General features: G+C 49.1%; 2 protein-coding genes and 1 pseudogene across 2 annotated transcripts; all 3 read right to left on the bottom strand.

Moving 5' to 3' along the window:
• Positions 1 to 2,355: 2,355 nt before the first annotated feature.
• Positions 2,356 to 3,323, bottom strand: LOC123079830 (acidic endochitinase-like). Its single transcript, XM_044502652.1, has one exon. It carries the CDS (start codon positions 3,235 to 3,237, stop codon positions 2,356 to 2,358), a length of 882 nt encoding a protein of 293 aa, XP_044358587.1. The 5' UTR covers positions 3,238 to 3,323.
• Positions 3,324 to 3,651: 328 nt separating this feature from the next.
• Positions 3,652 to 6,781, bottom strand: LOC123079832 (60S ribosomal protein L10a). The gene is made up of 6 exons (XM_044502653.1): positions 6,667 to 6,781; positions 6,532 to 6,561; positions 5,517 to 5,736; positions 4,936 to 5,101; positions 3,952 to 4,157; positions 3,652 to 3,854 (listed from the first exon to the last, which is right to left on the bottom strand). The coding sequence occupies exons 2-6, from the start codon at positions 6,534 to 6,536 to the stop codon at positions 3,801 to 3,803; spliced, it is 651 nt and encodes a 216-aa protein (XP_044358588.1). The 5' UTR covers positions 6,537 to 6,561; positions 6,667 to 6,781; the 3' UTR covers positions 3,652 to 3,800.
• On the bottom strand, positions 4,464 to 4,553 carry LOC123081234 (uncharacterized; annotated as a pseudogene).
• Positions 6,782 to 22,924: the final 16,143 nt, after the last annotated feature.

Here is a 22,924-nt window from a genome sequence, read left to right as displayed (position 1 = left end):
GGTTTAACTAGGGTTTGTCCGATATAGTGGGGTATCTGTGGGGGCATTGATGGGAGCAGCGCGGGCCCTAGTCGACCGATCTGACGTGGCACCCGCTCCAGGCGTCCCCATAGCTGCTCCAGGTATGGGCCAGGTATGGAGAGTACCGGTCAGTACGGGCGTTTAGGCCGGATATGGGGAGCCCGGTTAGATGGCATTTTTCCGTCAGGAGACTAACCGAGCAGCCCATCTGGATGTTTGGAGTGGGTATGAGGGTCCCGTTGTAGATGCTCTCATACTTGTATTGATAGTTTATTGTGGCACAACAATTTGCGGCTTGAAGCTACCTCAACTATGGTTAATGCTTCTAAACAAAGGAATATTAAATGTTTCTACTGAATTTGGTGATTTTCAGTACTCATGCAGATCCACAACCTCACAAAACTACATGTATTGCTTAATTTCAAATACTCCTTCAATTAGGGTTTATAAGGCAGGTACAGGTTTAAGGTCCTCAATTTGACTAGTAAAATGTGTTTATATATCACTAGAAAAATATATGATTCATCATCGGATGAATTTTTCTGAAGTTAAACTTTTGATGGCATATTCCACGTATTCCGTTAGTTAAATTGAAGCCCTAACAACCCAGCCTCGCCTTAGAGACCTGTATACTTGCAAGGTAGGAACGACTCCTTCCTTTTTTAGGTCGGTTCCGGTAGTTTTGTGGGAGAAGAATATTAAGCGGGGGCAAAAATTAGCCTTCATTCATTTGATAAGAAAGAGTATAGTACAACATGAAACGATAGAAGTCTGCTCTCCCTCCAAATATGACCTCAAGTGTGTAGCGGCGGAGAAAACCCAATTTCTTGTCTCAATTTTATTGCAAGGTAAAACAAGGTGTGGAGCGTAGGGATGTTGCGGAAGACTCTCGCGGTACATTTGTTTCAAATTTCTCAAGAGCAAAGCATGGTCAATGACATCATGACTTCTTTTCCCATTCTTCTTTCATGGACGATGTGCGTCAAGCATTCCTTAATGCAATCCATCTCAATCCATGAGTGGAAAATGCCTTTCACCTAGTCAATTTGATGGACACGTGCATTTTGTTTTGGTTCATTGGTTATGATCCAAAAATACAGGTTCCGCAACTTCAATGCCAAAATACATGACACCTCCACCTTTTAAACTAAAAAGCTTTGGGCCCTCTTCCGACCCGAGCCGGTTTAATGGATGATATTGAAGTGATTTCGTAAACGTAGTAGTAAAGTCAAGAATATGTTTGGATGAAATTAAAAAAAGAAGAATTACTCCGTCCGTATCACAAATAAGTGACGTTTTGGGCAATACCTTCAGTCACAAAAATATACTTTGTCCATGAGTATCATTTTAATTTTTCCAAGTTGCAAATACCATAGTATAGATTTGTCTCAAAAATATTTCTAAAATCTTATATTTTTATGTTGTTTATACATATGTTACATTCAAAGTTAGTCGTCAAACCCAAAATATCACTTATTACGATATGGAGGGAGTAGAAAAATATAAGTAAAATTATAATACAAATGAAAAAAAATAGGAACACCATATGTGGTATACAACAAGGAAATTAAAAAGAAAATAAAATCATAAGTATGAGGGAAAACCCAGAAAAAATAGAGAGTGCTCACAAATAATTCCTAAGATTTCGTGAATACTCCTAAACTTGTTTTCTCCCCTACTTAATTTTTTATTGACAGATTATCTTTGCAATTTGAATATGTCATTATTATTTTAATTCCTTTATCCGGTTTTCCTTATTTAACCATTGTTGTGATGTATTGAGAAAATGTTTAGTTTGTGCCACTTATGTGAAACCACTGCCACGTCACCTATCAAACTGCTTCTAGGCAGGAGAGGCCCAAAGTTGTCCTGTCTAAAATATTGAGATGTTATGCTGTCAGTTAGTTTGCTTATGATAGAAATGAATCTTGTACGTGGGTCGATGAACCCCCAGGGTTCCTGATTAATACTCTGGTTAATGATGTAACTATTTTGCCAAATTAATAAAGTGCGCCATGATGGCATTCCCTCAAAAAAGTTAGTGGTATTCAAATTTAAGATCGATGCAATTTAAAAAAAAAACAAATTTAGGATCGATGCTGAACTCGAGCTATAGTTCATTGACCAATAATTATACTTTTATTTTATATAGAAATATCAACGATGTAGTTTACAATGTAATATGTAGAGTTCCAAATTTGATGTGATTGGGACATGGCTTCAAAGAAACTACACCGTGATCCTTGCATATTGGGACATAGTCGCTACCAATACGGAGTTATCTCAAACACTTAACACATGAGTACCAATGAAGCGAAGAAACACCAGGGAGAATCAGACGTGGCTCTTGATGGCGGAGCTGTATCCAGTGCGGTCGTCATAGAACTTGGCCCACAGCATGACGCCGCCGTACTTGGGCGTGCCCTTGATGAGCGGCAGTACCGACTTGAGCTTGCCGGCGGGCACGAACCCGGTGCCCGCCGCGTCCTTGGAAGCCGGCAGCCCCAGGAAGAGCTTCCCTATCGGCAATGACTCCCATCTCTTCCACGCGGCCAAGAATGCTCCACGGCCCGCGCTGATCTGGCACTCCGGGTTGTTGTAGAACTGCACCCACACGAAGTCGAACAGCCCCGTCCTGATCGCGCCGTCGTCCCATTGGTCGGGGAAAGGGCACTGTGGCGCCGCGCTCAGCAGCACGCCCTTGTCCAAGTTCTTGAGGTCCCTGGCGAGGTCACCCCAGAACTTGGAGCCGCCTTTCTCGATGTCGAAGTCGATGCCGTCGAGCACAGCGTCCCCGAGGGGACGAGACGACGAGCTCGTGCCGCCCAGGAAGGTGTTCCAGAGGTACATGGCAACCTGTCGTGCATCGCCGCGGGACGAGAGGCCGTAGCTGCCGTCCGCACCGCCAAGGGAGAGGAGGACCTTGACGCCGCGGCGCTGGCACGAGTGGATGTCCTTGCTCAGGCTTTTGCAGCCGCCAGATGAAGGGTCGCAGTGGCCGGCGAGGTTCAGCTCCGGCTTCTGGCCCTTGCCGAACTTGGGGAGGAAAGCAACGACGACGAACTTGTAGTTACCTGACGCGCATGTCTTAGCCAGTGACACCTCGCCGTCGTTCTGGCCCCAGTACACAGCGATGCTGCCAGCATTGCACTTGCCGAAGAGCGCCACCAGGAGGATGGCGGCGAACTGGAAGGGGGTGAGAGCTCGGCTTGCCATGGCTGGGATCAGTAGCTAGTGACGTTGTGTTTTTTGAGTCGGGATGGCTGTGGTTTTTATAGCCGTTTTGTGGTTAGTGGCCACGGAGTTATCTGCGCTTGAAACTGAAATATAAAATTAGTAAATGCCACCTTGAACAGTAACTTCAGTCCCAGATGGGCAAACGGCGATACAATCCAGAGAAATGGGTGAGAAGTGAGAACGAAAGACAAAACTCGTCCGTGCAGACTCCAAAGAAACGACTGGGATGCTCCAAGGCTCCCAGCAGGCAGCACGGATACACCGAGATTCCACCAACGGACACACGGTAAAATAAGATTCTGACGGTCGTAAATACCAATGGACCAATGCTGAACCTAGCGTTAAGCTGATGACTGACAGCAGGCAGAGCAGTAGGAAGGCACAGGGACAACGGATAAAATGTCATCAAGTTCCAGACAATAGAACAAACCATCTCGGTACAAGACAATAATTGTCACTCGTCGCGCACGAAAATTTGATAATTGAGAAAGCAACAAAAGTTCCAAGTTGTCAATCTCCTGGAAATCCTAGAAGACTAGAGCCTAGAACAACCGGTACACCTTTCCCATCGTGCTCTTCAGGTACAAGCATCTCACCTGCAACAATACAGAACAATCAGTACTCTATTTTAACATATAACAATCAATCAATAGCCAAATGTTCATGAAAATATTCAGAGGGCACATGACATACGTTTTGCCAATTCTTCTTCAACAGAGAGACGAGGAAGTTGACGCTCATCTGCACGTTCTGGAAGATCTGCTTCTCCTCCATACCCAGGTGGCCAACGGCAACACCCATGCAAAGCACCTTTTTCAGCTGGAACTTGACTGTGGCCTTGGTCTCATTAACCTTGGACTCGAGGGATTCCTGGTGAGACACCAAAGTTGGAAACTTTCCTGCAGTTGATTACCACGTAAGAACAAGAGTAGTAACAAGGTGGAAAACAACAGTTGAGTTATTAGTATAGTCCAGAAGATAGCAATGTATGCATCATTGCGTCACACAGTACGAAACACATAATCTAAACAACATGCCAAAATGCATGGACAGGCCTTCCTAAATTTCAATAAAACATCCACTAGAAAGTATAATTTGAGCATATGTCAATGGACTCCTTCAGACCAGTAAACCATAAGCCTTGCCACGTATTTGGAATTTACATTTAGGGAACAAGGACTTGCAGCAAAATATGAAACAAAAGGAAGCATCTCAGAATATTATCCCCAATGCTTTCTTCATAGGTACGCATACCTCAAAGTGCAAGGATGAATATAGCACATCACAGATGCTCTCAAAAATAAAATAAAGTTAAAGACGTTATGCCACCAAGAGATAGCGAAGCTACAGTATGCTAGTGTGCTACTAAGATTGCATAACACAAACAGAGGGCAACGACGCTATGATCTACTCCCTCTGCCCCAAAATAAGTGTCTCAACTTATACTAACTCTAGTGCAAAGTTGTACTAAGGTTGAGACACTGATTTTGGGACGGAGGGAGTATTTCATAACCTGGCACACTTTAATAACCTATGACTAAATGCAATGTCACTGCAAGAGTCATGAGATGTTTATTTATCAGTAGATAACTGCAGACAGTGAGTTTAACAACCATGAACAGAGATCACACCAACAGTCTTCCAATGCAGAACATGGAACAAGGAAGAAATACTTGCCTGCCTTGTTAAGACCAGGTCCAAGAAGTCGGGGAATCTGCTTGATGATAGCCTCAGATGCAAGGAAAGCATGATACTTCTTTGCAAGCTTCTTGACCAGCTTCTTGTTTTTGTTCATCTTCTTAAGGGATTCCACATCCATACAGTCTAGGCCCATTTTCCCTGCCTGCATACAACATTGCAAGAGTAAAACAGAAATATCAGAAAATATAATGTAAAGAATTTCAGAACAGCATACAATCTGAACAAACGATAGAACTAAATGTTACCAATGGAACATTATTAAAAGGAACCTATGGCTCTAGCAAAATACTTTGCATCTATGAATGATTCTGACTGAAGAAGGGCCAAAAAATCAATGGATGTACACTTGGTTTTGAATAATCAATGTAACAATTCAATGGATATATACTGGGTTCTGGAATGATCAAGGTAACAAGCCAATGGATGTATACTGGGTTCTGAAATGAGGTAACAAGCCAATGGATGTATGTTGGGTTCTGAATGATGAATTGAAGAACAAGAAACTGAACTATGGTTTCAGCACAAGAGAAATCAAAAGTGATACAAGCATATGGTACCTCTTCAACATGCTGGGCATCACCAAGCATGCAAACCCTCATCTTTGGGCGAGGGATGTGAGGAAGCTTAACAGAACCACTGAAACGCTTGTCCTTTTGTGGGTCATAGTTCTTCAGACCAATCTGCAGCTCAATGGTTTCAACGAACTTGCGATTCTTCTCACGGCAGTCATTGATAATGTTTGTGATTGCCTCCCTCAGGGCGTCGCTCTGCAGCTTACTGAAATATGGAGGAATCAGCAGTTAGTTGAATGGTAGTGCATGACAATGGAGGTCAAGTTATATTCTACTGTAATTGGTAAGGTGCCAATAAAACATGACCTGCGTTTGCAGCAGCATCAGTAACTAAGCTTGTCGAAAGTTCAGCTAAATATAAAACATGCTGCTAATTCGCAGAACAGCTTCAACAAAATCTGATGTTCACAGCAATTGAACATCCACATTACAGCATTGTGCAGCAGACACAACGGGGCACCTTCAGACAGAAAAGCCTAGATTTGATACAGACTTATTCCTTCACTTGATGGAAATTTTGCAGGAGTGCTCCCATCCCAGAGCAAGCTTGCTGCCGCTACAGAAATATATAGCATGTAATGCCGCTACAGCTTTCTATGGACAGCGTAAAATTCATGGGTCTGATTCTATGAACTCTTTAGGAAATGTATCTAGCAACTGACAAGACAGATCATATATAGCATCCAATGTAGATCTACAGGACGCGTCAATGCTTACTCGAGCAAACAAAATGGAAAACAAGCATGCTTTCTGATTAGAAAGCACCCACACCAAGGATGCGAGGCACGTAACACGGTACGAGAGATAAATTTGCTCGTAGCTAACAACCGCTCGGTAAATCCTAAGCACCACGGAACAGACCAGTCGCCACAGCAGCAATCAAATTGACTAGCGACCAATGCTGGATCACATAGTTAAGAGACAGTAAACATCTCACGGATCCCGCACCCCAAAGCAAGCCACAACTACTGTCGGGGCCAAAGGAGAAGCGTGTCCGTACCTCATGGCGCCGGCGGTGGGAGCACTGTTCCTGCGCAGCGACGGAGAGGAAGAAGAATGGCGGGTCAGACGGAAGGAACAGCCGAGTCAAATCGAAGCACCAAGAGAGGAGAAGGGAGAGGCGGAGGTGGCTTACCGCGACGAGGCAGGGTGGGAGGAGGGGGCGGCGCGGCGGAGTGGAAACCCTAGAGCCTGGTTTTATATCTATGCCGGGGAGCCTAAACCCTAAAACGCTCGTGCGAGGGGGACTACGGTACGGGCTGTGGGCTTGAACTTGACACGGGCCCATAGATTGTTGGTGGGCCGGAAGTTTTCTTTTTCCTTCATTCGTGTCGTTTTTTTGTGGGGGTTTTTTTGGTTTTTTCTCTAGGTGGCTGGTTCACTTTGCCCCAGAAAATAAAGGTGGCATATCAAAAAAAGAAAATAAAGGTGGCTGGTTCAATACTCCTTTTTAAAAAAATTAAGATCTCAAACAAAAGGTGGCTGGTTCAATTGATTTGGCTAAATTTCTGCGAAAAGTACGAGTGGTTTGGATACCAGTAGATAACTTGTATATTCTCATAAGAAAAACTTGTCTTTCCCTTAAAAAACATATCCCCTCAAAAAATGGGACCATGTAATTTATATTTCCCTCGGAAAAAATGGAAAAGATAAATGGTTCTCCAAAAAAGAACTCATTTAACTATTGTTTTGTGTAATCAAACTCGTGACACTTGCTTGATGATATTATCAATGCTACTTATGAAGAGAGAGTGCATACACATATGAGGTGGCAAAGGTATCAGTCTGAATCGTAATTCCCCAGAGTGTCATCTTCTTCTTCATCCTCAATGTCCTCGAACGTTGACTTCTTCTTGATCAACTCTTGTATGTCCACAGCACGACAAGCAATCTTTTCGCCAGCGTCATTGACGTGATGGTTCTCAAAGATATTAGGAAGATATGTGAAATCGTGTACATCAGGAGCAGTGTAAGCATCATCTTGTTGTGCAACTTCGTTAACGAATTCCTCTGCTCAAACCTTTGCAATACTCTCCAGTCATCGCTACGTGCAAATGTGTCTTCCAAGAAAAATATATGTGTTGCTTGATTTGCCAAAATAAAAGGCTCATTGGTTTGGTACGCCGCCTTAGCATTGATGAATATGAAATAATCATCAGCTCTGGGTTTTGCGATCCTGAAAAACAGGTTATACCTACGACAGCATAACAGAATCACACACCGATGATCCTCGAAACTGGAGATATACTTCAACCGAACAATGTATGTTATGTTAGCATACATTTCAGTTGTCTCTTTGTCGTACGTATCCATGCTCATGATGGCATTATTTTGTGTCTTCCTGCCTTCGTCGCGTGCAAGGGTGTTATAGCGCACATCTCCAACAACGCAAGATTCATAATGTCTTACCCGAGTATCAGGACCAATTGCTAGTGCGTAAAGGGCATCATCAACTGCGTGCCCATCCTCCCACATCTTCTTAACCTATGGTTAGAAAATAGACAAGATTATCATCTTATGTACTCAATATATTAAAAAAAACTGACAGTGCAATTCAAAAGCCTCTTGAACCATTTCGCAAATCCTGCCATAACCAGTTTGTCAATGTTTCTTGGATTTTGCGGCAGTAACTCCTTTTTGTAGATGCTGCACAACATAGTGATTGCGTCAAACATCTAAATATATAAGAATGTGCTGCAAGTTAGTAGATTACGATATATAAGCTGCAGTACATAGCACTTACTTGATATAAGGTAGTATCTCGGGACAGTTATTCAATACACACCAAACCATTTTGTCTAAATCTTTAGGTTTGTCCTCTTCTCGACTCTTCCCTGTAACTCGAACAGAATAATCGAAAACATTGAGCCCGTGATTGTCTTCACCCACCTCTTTGCTAAGCAGATCAGCTGTTTCAATGTATTTTGAGCAGAATGTCAACGCTTCTGTAGCAATGCAGGCCTCTACAATGGAACCCTCGGGTCTAGCTCTGTTCCTAACATAGCCCTTGAAAGTGCCTAGCCGCCTTTCAATAGGGTACATCCAGCCATACTGTACTGGACCTCTAAGTAGTGCCTCATCAGGTAGATGAACAACCAAATGCACCATCACATCAAAGAAGGCCGGAGGATATATCTTCTCAAGGTCGCATAGGATAGTTGGTATCTTCTCTCTAAGACGCTCCAACGCATCTACCCTGATATTTCTACTGCAGAGTTCCCTGAAGAATTGTCCCAACTCTGCAACTGCTCTGTATAAGTCAGGGCGGCCCAACCTCTAAGGATAATAGGTGAAACCCTTTGAAGTAGGACGTGGCAGTCATGAGTTTTCAACCCTTGTACCTTGTTTCCATCTGCACCGACTCTCCTTTCAGGGTTCGAAGCAAATCCATGTGGGAATGTCACACGTGGCAGGACCTCGCAGAATTCTTTTCTTTTTACCTTGTACAAGACGTACACAGCTGGTGCCATATCCCGTGGTTTACCTTCATCTTCCACCTGCAAATTCTTTCTGATACCCAGGTGTGTCAAATCAATCCTAGATTTTAAGGTATCTTTCGTCTTGCCTTCAATATTAAGAAGTGTGCCAATAATGCTGTCACATATATTTTTCTCGATGTGCATCACATCAAGATTATGCCGCAGATCCAAATCTTTCCAATACTCCAAGTCCCACAAAGTGGACCTGCGGGTAAACAATAATCTCTCTTCTGCCCTGCCACGCTTCCTTTTCCCGCTACCATTACCAGGATGGTTTCCTGGCGTAATATGCCTGACCTTCTCTAATTCCACTTGCAACTCATCAGCGGCGAGCCTCTTTGGCGCATCGCGGTTTTCATGCTTTGCATTGAACACATGTCTTCGGTATTTTGTAGGACGCGGCTTGTCCTTGGCAAGGAAACGGCGGTGTCCAATGTAACAGATCTTGCTAAGTATTGCGCATGACAGCGGATTCCTGTCACAGCGAACACATGCATTTTAACCATGTGTCGTTCGCCCTGACATAGTGCCCAAAGCCAGATAATCATGGATGCACCAAATTATAACAGCGCGCAGAAAGAAATCAACTCGTGGGCTGCTATATAGGTCTCGAGTGAGAACACCCCTTCATAGCTATTGAAGTTCCTCCACAAGAGGCTCCATGAATAAATTAAAATCCTTTCCAGGACTTTTTGGATCTGGGATGAGCAAGGCCATCATGTAGTTTGATTCTTTGGTGCAGACATTTGGAGGCATGCTGTAAGGAATAACAAGCACTGACCACATGCTATATGTGGCGCTCTGGTGGCCAAATGGGTTAAATCCATCTGAAGCTAAGCCAAGTCTAATGTTTTTCGGGTCAGCAACAAACTTTTTGTGTTTCTGATTGAAGCTTTTCCACTCACTACCATGTGATGGATGGCTCATTACATTCTGATCTCTGTACTCCTGGTTCCTAGAATGCCACAGTACATCCTCTCTTGTTTCAGCATCATGAAACAACCTCTGCAATCTTGGTGTAATTGGAAAATGTCTCAGAACATTATGAGAAATCCTCTTCACAGCATCGCCATCTTGATGATTTGCATTTCGGGCATTCACTTAAGTTGGCATAATCCTTCTGGAACAGAACACAATTATTCTTACAAACATGGATCATATCATATCCAATTCCAACTACACGAAGGAAATTCTTCATTTTACTGTAGGTGTGTGGTAGCTCAGACGCATCTGGGAAAGCTTTGCGGAAAGCAACCAACATCGCATAGAATGATTTGTTGGTCATCCGCTCAGATGTCTTCACCTGAAGAAAGGTGACCATAGCTGAGAATACTGACAGCTTATTTCCTAGGGTGACAACCACGTTGCATTGTTCCAACATGCGGGCCCACCATTTTTCTTCTGCAGGTGAAAGTTCACGAAATGCACGAGCATTTCGTAGCATTGTTTCAATTTTGGTCAAACTCACTGGCTCCGCCACCACCACATCCTCCTCCTCTTCCACCTGAGCATCAGGCAGATCAAGATGGTGATCTGCTGCTTCCATGTAGTCAGTAACATTGACGTTCATAGCTTCACCATGATGAACCCACCTAGTATATGTGACCGACATCCCATACAAGTGTAGATGATTTTGCACAGTTGACTTGGGTCTTGTAACTGAATTCATACAACTGCTACACGGGCAGAGCACATCTGATTTCGGACCACCGTACTCAGCTCTGATAAAGTTCATGAAGTTTTCAACCCCCTCGACATATGCAGCGGAGAATCTTCGAGCAGAAGTTATGCAAGTCATGTCCATCTGTTAGACATACAAAATAGTTCTTCTACTAGATATTACAGGAAAAACATATATGCTTTTTAATGAAGTCCAGAAAAAAATACCTAGGTCGATGTCTAAAGCTATGGCAAGATATTTGGACGAGCAGATCTAAGTAACGAAATATATTTAAAGCTAATTCAGCAAACAGATTTGAGTGCTAAATTATGGCAGGTTGTTTCAGCAGTCAATGAGGCCGAGCACACAGCCATCGAACAAAGATCGAGTATAAAACGGTGTAAAGCTATTTCACCTAACAGATTGGCTACTAGACCATGGCAATCTACGTCACAATAAATATATGCCTGGATATTTTAGCAACTAATCAAGCTTGGCATGCCATCTCAGCTAAGTAAATTGAGTGCAGAACAAGGCAAGGAAGCTTCTTAAGAAGAACATATTAATTGTAAACTACTTCGGCAAACAGTGAGATTAACAGCGTCTATCAGCTAACATTCAGCGCTACACCGACATGCACGGGGCCTCAGTCTAGAATGCGCGTATCGTGGCTGTCGGGGGGATGAACCCCAGGCACGCAACGGAACCCGGATCCTTTTCAAAAACAACGGGGCCATCAACGCCCCTCAAGCCGGCACACGCTTGGCCGGGTCGCTCGACCCGGCCGGACTCCTCAACTCGGCCCCAACAACCATCTCAAGACAGCCGAGCCCGGCGCGACAAGACTTCCCCAACAAGCCAGCTCCACCCTTGGCGTGTTCTCCAACCCGGCCACGGGTCAGCTCCCGTCCCATCCCAGCCGTACGATGGGACGAGTCTCCACCTACCGATGACCGAGGCCACAGTGCCCCGCCCATGCCTCTGGTCAGCCGGGGCGTGGCAATAGTGCCCCACGTACCCGCTGACCAGGGTTGGCGTGGCAACAGTGCCACCGTCGTCACCAATGACGCCAGCAAGCGGCGACCTAACGGAGCGCCCCTGTAGCCGACTCAACCCGACCACTCCCTGGCGATCGACAAGACGACCAACAGTGCTCCCGTACCTAGCGAGCCCCGCTCCCGGAGAACCCGGCGAGCCCTGACCCCCGGCGGGTCCCAGCACCGGCTTCTCGGACCATGACAACCCGGCCCCGCGGCCTTATAACATTACCCTTGTACCCCTGGGGGGTTAACCTATAACCCCCCCCCCCCAAGGAGCCCTCATGCATACGGGGCAGACGCCGTCGATCACTCACACACACCTAGCAAGCAACACCCGAGGAGAGGGAGCAGCCTAAGCCTTGGCCTTCCTTCCTTCTTCCTCCATACAGCTCTAGGAGCAACTATGTACTGTTACATATAAGCTACACTCGGTAGGACTAGGGGTGTTATCTCTCCGGAGAGCCCCGAACCTGGGTATGTCTTGCGTCCCGCGCTCGTTCATGCCGACCTCGCCTCTGGAGCCCACCAGTGCCCTCGAGCCTCCTCCTCTCTTTTGCCATCCCTTGGCATCTGCCGTGCGCCCACCACGACAATTGGCGCCCACCGTGGGGCAGCTCAAGGTCCTGGCCAGGAGCATGCTTCAGACGAGGCTCCTCTCCGACTCCGACGAGCCCGTCACGCTGGCGGACGACGTCATCGACGCACTCGCCGCCTCCTTCGCCGCGTTGCGCATCTCCGACGCGCCTGCGGCCGACGAGTACCCCAGCGGGGTACTTGACTTTTCCGACTCCCCCCTTTCCCTCGGCGGTGGCACTCCCGCCGGGGCAATGGACCTCTGCGTGGAGGTCTTCGTCACCGACGCCGGCGCCGCTTCCTCGTCCAGCACGGCGAGAAAGGCTGCCGAAGCCAGGGCTGCAGCGGAGCGGGCCAGCCCGCCCAACCCACTGCGTGCCACGATGCAGAGCCTTTGCGTCCCCATCGCCACTGACATCGATGCCTCCGACATCGCCGAGGCCCGGACTCGTCTCGACGAGGACCGCCAGCGCCTGCTGGACCTCACCGAGACGCTCGCCGCCACGCAACGCCGCCTCGACTCCGCTCAGCTGGAGCGCAACGCCGCCTACGGCTTCACGCCGAACGCGCCCGAGCCAAGCCGGGTCGCCGACGTGCGGGCCCGGGGGGGCGCGATCGGGCGCGCCTTCGGCGTCATCCCTCCCATCCATGAGACTCCCGTGAAGAACATGCGCGCCGCCCAGGCGGCCGCGGTCAGCCTGGATCAGCTCGCAGGCGAAGAGTTGCAAGACCGCCTCAAAAGGGTGAACGACCTCCTCGCTGCGGCCAACGCACAGCAGGACCGCCTCAACCAGCTCGCCAAGCCGGCGGGATCTGGCTCCGCCCGCGTCGCCGGACCCGGCGACCACTAGAACACGACGTCTTCACCACCTGGCGAGGCGCACTACGGTCGCACCCAGACCCGGCGCAACCCCGCCCCGACGACTGTCGGCAGCTTGGGCGACGAGCCGGTCTCGGAGGCCCGATGCCGACTCGACCCTCTGCTCCAACCCGGCCCCCCGCGGCGTGGTCACTGACCGGCTGGGCCCGCGCGCCATCGACGACACCGACGCCCAGCACCGCCTCGACCGGCTCGCCCTCTCCCAGGAGCTGGAGGAGACCAGCCCCGTCGGGCCGGCGTGCTTTGGGCCACGCATCCGGGGTGAGCCCTTTACTAAAGGGATCATGCTCCCCCGCGACACCCCCAAGTACAACGACACCGTGAAGCCGGAGGACTGGCTCACCGACTACACCACCGCCATCGGCATCGCAGGCGGTAACCACCGCATCGCCGTGTGCTACGCGCCTCTCATGCTGCAGGGGTCGGCCCGCACCTGGTTGAACAGTCTACCGGCGGGCAGCATCAACGCGTGGGTCGACTTCGAGCAGGACTTCGTGCGCAACTTCACTGGCACTTACAAACGACCCGGCCGCCCCAGTCAGCTCGCCATGTGCGTGCAGGGGCCGGCGGAGACCGGCCGCGAGTACCTCGCACGCTGGACCAAGCTCTGGAACAGCTCCGAGGGCGTCCACGAAGTCCAAGCGATCCAATACTTCGTCAACGGGTGCCGGGATGGCACCCTCCTCAAGCACAAGCTCTTATGCTCCGAGCCGGCCACCATGGTCGCGCTCATGGTGACGGCGGACAAGTACGCCAACGCCGACTCCGCCATGAAGATCCAGGTGGCGCTGGACGAAGCCGGCAAAGCAAAGCTGGTCCCCCCAAAGCCGGACGGTGAAGGAAGCTGGCAGCAGCACAACCAGCAGAACAACAAGCACAAGGCCAATTTGCCGGCCTAGCGCTACGACAACCGGCTCGTCATGGCCGCCGAGCAGGCGCCCGCGACCGACCTGGCCGCCAAGCGTCGGCAGACCGGCAAGACGACGTGGCAATCCGCCATGAGCTTCGAGGAGATGCTCGACGCCACCTGCAAGCACCACAGCGGCAGAAGGCCTTCGACGCACACGCTTCGACAGTGCGCCATCACCAAGCGCCTCCTGAGGGGCGACATCCCGCCTCCTCCAGCCCCGGCTCCGGGAGCGGGGCAGCCGCCTCCGCCTCCACCACCGGCTGGCGGCGCGATGCGCGACGACGCCTACCCGGCCCAGAACGCGACCTACCTCGTCTTCACCAGCCTCGGTGACGACAAACGCAGCGAGCGCCTCCTTTGGCAGGAGTTGAACACCGTCATCCCGGCCAAGCCTGAATACATGCACTGGTCGGAGCGCCCGGTCACCTGGACTCGGGAGGACCACCCGACCATCATGCCGAACCCGGGTGGTTACGCCCTCGTTCTCAACCCCACCATCGTCGCACCTGGCGCACGTGCAAGTTCTCCCGGGTTCTGATCAACGGCGGCAGCAGCATCAACATCCTCTACCGCGACACCATGACCAAGCTCGGCCTCGAGGCCAAAGACCTGGAGCCAACCCGGACGATCTTCCACGGCATCATCCCCAGCCTCTCCTGTTCTCCGATCGGCCGGGTCCGGCTCAACATCCTGTTCGGCGATAGTGACCACTTCCGACGCGAGCCGCTCTGGTTCGAGGTGGTGTACCTGACCAGCGCGTACCACGCGTTGCTGGGCCGGCCCGCGCTCGCCAAATTCATGGCGGCCCCCCACTACGCCTACCTGAGGATGAAGCTGCCGGGTCCGAAGGGCCTCATCACCATCACCGGCGACTACCGCAAGTCCATAGAGTGCGCCCGAGACGGCGCCAAGCTAGCCGAATTGCTGGTCGTAGCCGAGGAGCGGCGCCAACTCGACCGAATCGTCGCCTTGCCCAAGAGGCGTCAGCCGCGCCGATCCCGGCCGAGGAGCCGGCCAACAAGGCCTCGTTCAAGCCCTCCAAGGGGACCAAGAGAGTGAAACTGAACCCGGAAGACCCCAGCTGCAGCAAGTACGTTGTCGTAGGCACCCGCCTCGACAGCAAATAGGAAGGCGAGCTCATCAACTGTGACACCCAAAGTTTATTTGGATTTTTCAAAAGATTTTATTTGACTTGAGGGAGGTGAATTAAAAATTTTCTTCAAAAGGACCCTCCCTTTCAAATATTTTTCTCATGACAAGAGTTTTATTTGGATTCACCCAAGACTTGCTTTTGGTCTTGGAGGTCCTTGCCTTTTTATTTGAACTCAAGACAAAATACTTTTCACTTGAGAAAAATGCCTTTTGAAAATCTCTTTGAAAATGCACTATGGCTTTTGGATAAATCCTTTGCCACTTTCAACATTTCTCTCTTGCCATGGCCTTAGTGCAAATCCACTCTCCTAAACCTTCCCTCACCTTTGGATCATGATTTGCATCAAATCCAGCAAGTTGAACCTCCCCATATGATTATTTTTCCATTTAAATCATATTCAAACAAATTTCTGTCTTCTATTCTAGCCATTGGTGATTTACAAAGGAACTCCACTTTCTGTTCTGATTTTTGCCCAAACCTTTTTCCCTTCCTAGTCCCTTGAACCCTCAACCAAGATCCATGAAGATCCACTGGTCTTCAGTTCAAATTTTTCAAACTACACTTGCTGCAAGTTTGGACCAGATTTGTCAAATTTGGTGAAATTCATTCAAATCCTTCTCCAAAAATTCTGAGAAAAATCAGGCAGCCTCTGGGTGCATTGAGTGGTCACCTCACCAAGTCCCAGCCCCAGGAAATTTTTTCTCATTGCCAAATCATTCTTTCGAACACCTGTAGTGCATTGTCAAAATCAGGTTCAGTAAAGTTCAGAGAACATTTCAGTGCATTGTCGTTTTCTTCAGAACCCGACGTCGATCTCGCTAGTGCCGCTGTGTCGCCGTGTTCCCTGTCCCCTCCCCCTTGTCCTCTGCACCGCACGAGCGTCTGGCACCTTGCGGACATCGGCGACGAGCAGCAGAAGGTGCGCCGCCCAGTGACCGACGCCAGCGGCGGCTTTGCGGCCGCCAGAGAGAGGCGCGGCGCTGACGGCGCCACCCAGCGCCGCCCAAGCCACCGGAGCTCGCCGCGTGGCCTTCCACTCCCTAGAACGCGCTGCCACTCTCGTCGTGAACCGCTGGGCACGGAGCGCGCTCTCTGCCGCCGACGTGCCCGTGCGGCCACCCCACCGTGGACCGGCGCCGTTACGCCAAGACCAGCCGGGATTAGCGGGGGAACGACACCAGTAACTTCCACTGATGCTGCCTGGCCACTCAAACCTCCTGCCAATCCACTGCATCGCCGTAATTGCTCGCCGGAGATTCTCCGTTCACGGCCACCCCATCGATCCGCCTATAAATAGAGGCCCCGAGCTTCAACTCGAACCCACACCACCTCTGCACTCCACCTAGAGCACGCCTAGCCACTGGAAGAGCCCCGAGGAGGTCTCCTTCCTCGACTCCGGCCGCCGCGACCCGCCACGGGATCCAGCTCGATTCGCTCCCGTACGTGCGCCTCTGCCTCCCATCTCTTGCCAGTAGCTTCACTATGCATCCCTCCTTCTGACCCGCGCTTCAATTCGAAGTTTGCAGCCCTCCACCGGAGTTCTCCACCATCACCCGAGCCGCCGTCCGCCGGAGAAAGTGTCGCCGTCGACGTGCTGCTCCCCGTTGGTCGAGTCCACCACCCACCGACGCGGAAGAACACGCTGAAGCTCTTGGTACCCTCCGATCTTCCTGACTCGGCGTGGTTCGACGCCGGCGTCCACCGCAGTCTTCGGGCGCCGGCGAGCTTTTTGAACCTGACATGTGGACCCCCATGTCAGCCTCTGTTCTATTCTCCCTCGAACCGTTTTCTGTTGGCGCCCTCGGGCAAAATACGCTTTCCCTCTTTAGCTAGCGCATTTCTTTCCGAAGCGTTTTCTGGTTTCTCAGTTTAAACCCTGGAACTTTTCTGTTTCATTACAGATGAGTCCCTGGACAGAAACCTTTATAACTTTTTAATAAAAAGGGATTTTTGAGTGATTCTTTTTCTGACAGTCTTAAAATTTTGTCTAGTTTTTTATGAGATTTATTTGGAAAAAATTTGGAGAAATTTTTATGCACGCATTGGTTTTCACGTTAGTGCCCGTTTTCGTTATTGCCGTAGGTTCCGGAAGAGGTGACGGAGCCGCGAACTTCGCCGAGCTAGACTCCGACTTCTCCGAACCAGGCAAGCATGTTTGAACCTTGGATATGATAAGTGTTTTGCATGGTCGCGTGAGAGTTTGTGCGTGGCATATGAGTGTTAGTGAGTACCTCGTTACTTGTGAGGCAACTACCCGTTTTTTTTCCAAAGTCGCGATGATCTCTGGTGAGAGATGGCCAAATCATGTGGTGACATGAAGGGCGGCAAGGTGGTACTGTTGTAGCATACCAGCCTTGCGTCATCCGACGAAATTCCGACGTTAACATGGACGGAGTCACGTTATCGTTCTTTTCCCCTCCGTGCTGCCACATGTTTCATTTGCCAGGGTACGGTTTAGTAAGTTGGTAACCTCTTTCCATGTACACACCAAACAGAGGGGCCGGGGTGATGGTTCCTTGGCCCAGGATTAAAGCCAGTCATCCGGTCAGGGGGCATGGGTGTTTCCGGTTGGGACCGAGAGGGGGGGCACCCCCTTAGAGCGCGCGTATAGAAATTTGATCCCATGCTACGCGAGGTTGTAGCCTCCCCGTCTCAAGGTTTTTCTTGAACGTTGCCGAGGGTGATCCCTGGCTTCGGAATGTTGAATGGGTGTGTACTGGTTAGACGTGTTTCTTCCAAAACACCGTAAACGGAACTAGTCCCCGTGACTACTGAAATCCGTTGGCTGTGGTTAAGTACAAACTCTGCAGAGTCAAATTCTTCCAAGTCATCGTATCCATGATCAAGTAGTGTAGTCAGTATATCCCTATCTATCCGCGTGGAAAACTTGTCCCCGGTGAACAAGCTCAAGTGGTAAACCCAGTTTAATTATTATTTCTATGGATGGACTAACCTTATATTTGTCTCGTACTTGTAATAATTTATACTCTCGAGCTACTGAATTATTGAGCTACAATATAAGCCCTTTATGTGACGTCGCTCAGACGTCCGACTGTGGCATGCACTGCCTTTATTTTCTGTTATAAGCCCTTTATGTGGTGTCGCCCCGACGCCCGACTGTGGCATTATTATTATTCTTGCAGTTTCCTCTCGAGGAGTCATTCAGACACTCGTTTGGCACCAGCATTACTATTCTGCAGTTTCCTCTCGAGGAGTCATTCAGACACTCGTTTGGCACCAGCATTACTATTCTGCAGTTTCCTCTCGAGGAGTCATTCAGACACTCGTTTGGCACCAGCATTACTATTCTGTAGTTTCCTCTCGAGGAGTCATTCAGACCCTCGTTTGGCACCAGTATTACTATTCTTGCAGTTTCCTCTCGAGGAGTCATTCAGACCCTCGTTTGGCACCCAGTATTTATTATCTCTATGCCTGAACGCACTGGTTAATCTGTACATACGCTCCATGTTTACATTTGTTATATCTTATGTCCAAACTGTCTTGCGAGTACTTTCATAGTACTCACCTGGCTTGTTGATTTGGCCAGATGTTGACGAAGGCGATCTCTTGGATGAAGAGTTTGATAGTGCGTCCGACGCCTAGAGGAGTCCCAGTCAGTCCTGTGCGATCCCGGATATTGGTCACTTGTATTATATACGCTTCCGCCACCCGTAATAAGTCTCCTCGAGCCTCACTCCGATGCTCGAAGAGCTGTAGTCTTCATGAGTCATATCACTCGCTTCGCGGTGATATTTCCGCCTCCGTTATTATCGTGAGTTAGTAGTTATGCCACCCTATCCGCCGTCTTGTTTTATCGGCGTGCATGTAATAAATTGTTGGGCAGTCTCCGCTCAACCTTGTATTATATTTCAGTACTCCTGGTATTTTTTCTGTGACCAAGATATTGTCTACCAGTGAGAAGGAATTCTTCCTTACTGGTCCGTAAAAGGGATTGGTCTCTCAATAATTATTTTATTGAAAAACCGGTCGTGACAAGCTTGGTATCAGAGCCAGGCTGACTGTAGGAAGCCACTAGGTGCGATCGCTAATCGGTTATTAGCGTCTTTTGTGCTTTTTCAGCATTTTGCAAATTGTAGCTATTTTCTGTTAGTCATCATAAATTTATGACATGACTACTCAGAATTTTTGCCTACTTTTGTAGATGGCTGGCAATAGCTGTGAGAATCGAGTGTTCACGAACGTGCCCGAGGGGTTTGTCAAGCTCCTCGTCTCCATCACCAAGCTCGCGATCGGGCCAGCAGCTCGCCCGGAGTTCACGCTCTATCAGCACAAGCTCAGCGACGACGTGTCTATGCACCAAGCTGTGGTGCAATTCAAGGGAGGACGTTCTGCAGCTCGCCACTTCTGTTTTGTGGGAAGGGCCATGCCTACGGAGAGGCATGCCATGCAGATGGCTGCTCGTGAGGCGATAGCTCGTCTTCGGGACATCCTTCCTACGATGAAGACTCGTCGCTACCGCTACCTCCCATGCCATGTGCCATACACCAGTCACTATGCTTTCGCCTGCCATCGGGGAGAGCGAGATGAAGCCATCGAGATGGTTGTGGAGTATCTCAAGGCTCTGGAGGAGTCTTTCGACAATCTCGTAGACGATCTTGTGGCTGCCCGCATGGACTTAGTCCGGGGTGGTCTTGCTAGCAGGAAGGAGCTTCTCCACACGGCACCGCCTCTGACATTCGTCTCGTCTTCAGCCTCTTATGCACCGGCCGTTTTGGCCACTGGTCGCCGTCTGCCTACCACTGAGGAGTTCGACCGAGTCATCGCTCCTACTCAAGTCAGAGCTGCACCGCCTGCCGCACCCGCTCTACCACCTGTCGCTCCCGCGCCATCACCGCAGCGCAGCGTTACGCGCCAGGAGCCAGCTAGAGAGGAGGTGGAGGTTGATTCTCCTGGACCGCTGAGTCTTGCCATCGGCAAGGGGAAGGAAATCTTCACCATCTCCGACTGAGAGCGCCGAGTAGCCGCGCGTTATGTCTGCTTGTATGATGTGTTGTCTTATCTGTGCGCTAGTTTGTATTGGTGTGTTTGCTGCCTTCCGGAGGAGTACGCTAGTCTAAATAACATGTCAGGAATGTGTACGCACATCCTGAGTGCTGTATCATGTGTTTGTATTTCGCGTGTAAGATTTGTGTTAAGTAGTCTTTTCTCCATGCAAAACCGCTTATGTTTTCCTTGAAAACCTTGGGGTCTTTTAAATTGTTGCCTTTGCAAAGTTTTCCTTGTGCTACACTGTTTTCTCATGGGTTTTGCAAAATAATACCCCAGACTGGAAAAATGTCTCGTCCGTGGACTCGCTCCATGCCCAATCAGCCAGAAGAGGTTTATGGGACACAAACTAGCAACAATTTCACTCAGGGTCAGTCCAGTCAACAGGACAGCGAAGCAGCCCTGTCTCAAGTCTGCCGTCTCTTCGAACAAAGCCAACAACAGCACCAAGAGATGATGAACCATGTCATCAATATGGGAAACCACCGCGAACCCTATCAACCACATTCCAAGTTATCTGAGTTGCAGAAGACTCGCCCTTCAACTTTTGCTCACACCGATAGGCCGCTGGAAGCCGATGATTGGCTTCGTGACATTGAAAGGAAACTGATTATTGCTCAGTGTTCAGATCATGAGAAGGTGCTTTATGCACCACACTACCTTACTGGCGCAGCTGCAGCATGGTGGGAAAACTTCCTACACATGCATCCCAGTGAACACAACATCACCTGGGAAGAGTTCAAGGAAGGCTTCCGTGGGGCACACATCCCCAGGAGCATCATAAAAATCAAGAAGAGAGAGTTTGATGACCTGAAGCAGAGAGGCATGTCAGTGACAGAATACAATGGTCAGTTTACCCAGCTATCTCGTTATGCCTACGACGAGCACATGACAGAAAACAAGAAGATGGAAAAATTCCTGGACGGCCTGGCACCAGCACTAAGATGCCAACTGATTGTACACACCTTTCCGGACTTTAAAACTCTGGTGGACAAGGCCATTACCTTGGAGAATGAGCGCCGTAGTCTGGATGATATCCGTAAGCGAAAGAGGGACAAGACAACTCTTGCTCGCAACAACCGAAGCAAGACTGAGGTTCCAAGGATAGAAGCAAGGAGATCCACGACTACCGATCCAAGGCCCGTCAGACAGTTTCATGCCAGGGACAAAGAGTTCACGTACCGTCCAGGGGTCACATGCTATGCTTGTGGGGAAGAAGGGCACTATGCTAAACAATGCCCAAAGCCGAGGAACGCGGCCCCCAAGCCAAACAATGGTGGAAACAATCCAGCCCCCAAGCGCAACAATTTCAATCCCAACAACAACCACAAGAAGGGTCACCTGAACCATGTGACCAGGGAAGAGGCGCAGAATGCCCCAGACATCGTGCTCGGTACGTTCCCTGTCAACACAGTACCTGCCACGGTTTTGTTTGATTCTGGAGCTTCCCATTCGTTCGTTTCGAAGAGTTTTGTTTTACAACATGATTTTCCGATACTTCCCTTGGAAAAATCTTTGATCATCAAGTCCCCCGGAAATAAGCAAATCGCTCAGGGTTACTGCCAAGGAGTGGTCATTGAGTTCGAAGGACTACAATTCCAAGCAAATCTCATCGTGTTGGAGAGTAAAGGACTGGATGTCATTTTAGGAATGGACTGGTTGACCACCAACAAAGGATTCATTGACTGTTTCAATTGGACCGTGATTCTCACCCACCATCATGGCAAGACAATAAAGGTTATAGCTCAAGAAAGACCACGGTCACAGCAACCAAAACTGAACAAAGTGGACATTTCTGAATTGAGAAAAGTTCCAGTGGTATGCGAGTTTCCTGATGTGTTCCCTGAAGAACTGCCAGGCATGCCACCAGACCGAGAGATAGAGTTCAGCATCGAACTAGCACCTGGCACTGCTCCCATCTATAAGGAGCCTTATAGAATGGCACCCTCAGAATTGGTGGAGTTGAAGAAGCAGATAAAGGAATTGTTGGACAAAGGATTTATTCGAGCCAGCTCCTCACCTTGGGGTTCGCCAGTGTTGTTCGCCAAGAAAAAGGATGGGACACTGAGACTGTGTATAGACTATCGAGCCCTCAATATGGTCACCATCAAAAACAAATATCCGATGCCACGGATAAATGATTTGTTTGACCAGCTCGCACAAGCCAAGGTATTCTCAAAAATTGATTTGAGATCGGGATATCATCAACTGAAAGTACGGACAGAAGATATCCCCAAGACAGCATTCACTTCCAGATGCGGATTATATGAGTTCACAGTGATGCCTTTTGGTCTAACAAACGCCCCCGCATATTTCGTCCACCTCATGAACAAGGTGTTCATGAAATTCATGGACAAGTTTGTTGTGGTATTCATCGACGATATTCTGGTATACTCAAGGACACCAGAAGAGCATGCTGAGCATCTCCGAATTGTTTTGGGAGAATTGAGGAAACATCAGTTGTACGCCAAATTTAGCAAGTGCGAATTTTGGCTAAGACAAGTTGGTTTCTTAGGCCATATATTGAACCAAGAAGGCGTGGCCGTAGACCCAGAAAAAGTCAAAGCCATACTTGACTGGAAGCCACTCGCCAACGTTACAGATGTGCAGAGTTTCCTAGGAATGGCCGGATATTACAGAAGATTTATTGAAGGTTTCTCAACTGTGGCAAAACCCATAACACAGTTGCTC

The sequence above is a fragment of the Triticum aestivum genome, chromosome 3D (assembly GCF_018294505.1).
Source record: "Triticum aestivum cultivar Chinese Spring chromosome 3D, IWGSC CS RefSeq v2.1, whole genome shotgun sequence".
In the NCBI taxonomy this organism is placed as follows: domain Eukaryota; kingdom Viridiplantae; phylum Streptophyta; class Magnoliopsida; order Poales; family Poaceae; genus Triticum; species Triticum aestivum.
This window is presented reverse-complemented; position numbering and strand designations above follow the sequence as displayed.

Coding starts and splice junctions, on each gene's coding strand:
- LOC123079830 (XM_044502652.1), bottom strand. CDS start 3,237: ATGGCAAGCCGAGCTCTCACCCCCTTCCAGTTCGCCGCCATCCTCCTG.
- LOC123079832 (XM_044502653.1), bottom strand. Junction 4,158..4,935: donor ACCTGGTCTTAACAAGGCAG/GCAAGTATTTCT, acceptor AATCAACTGCAG/GAAAGTTTCCAACTTTGGTG. Junction 3,855..3,951: donor TGAAGAAGAATTGGCAAAAC/GTATGTCATGTG, acceptor GTATTGTTGCAG/GTGAGATGCTTGTACCTGAA.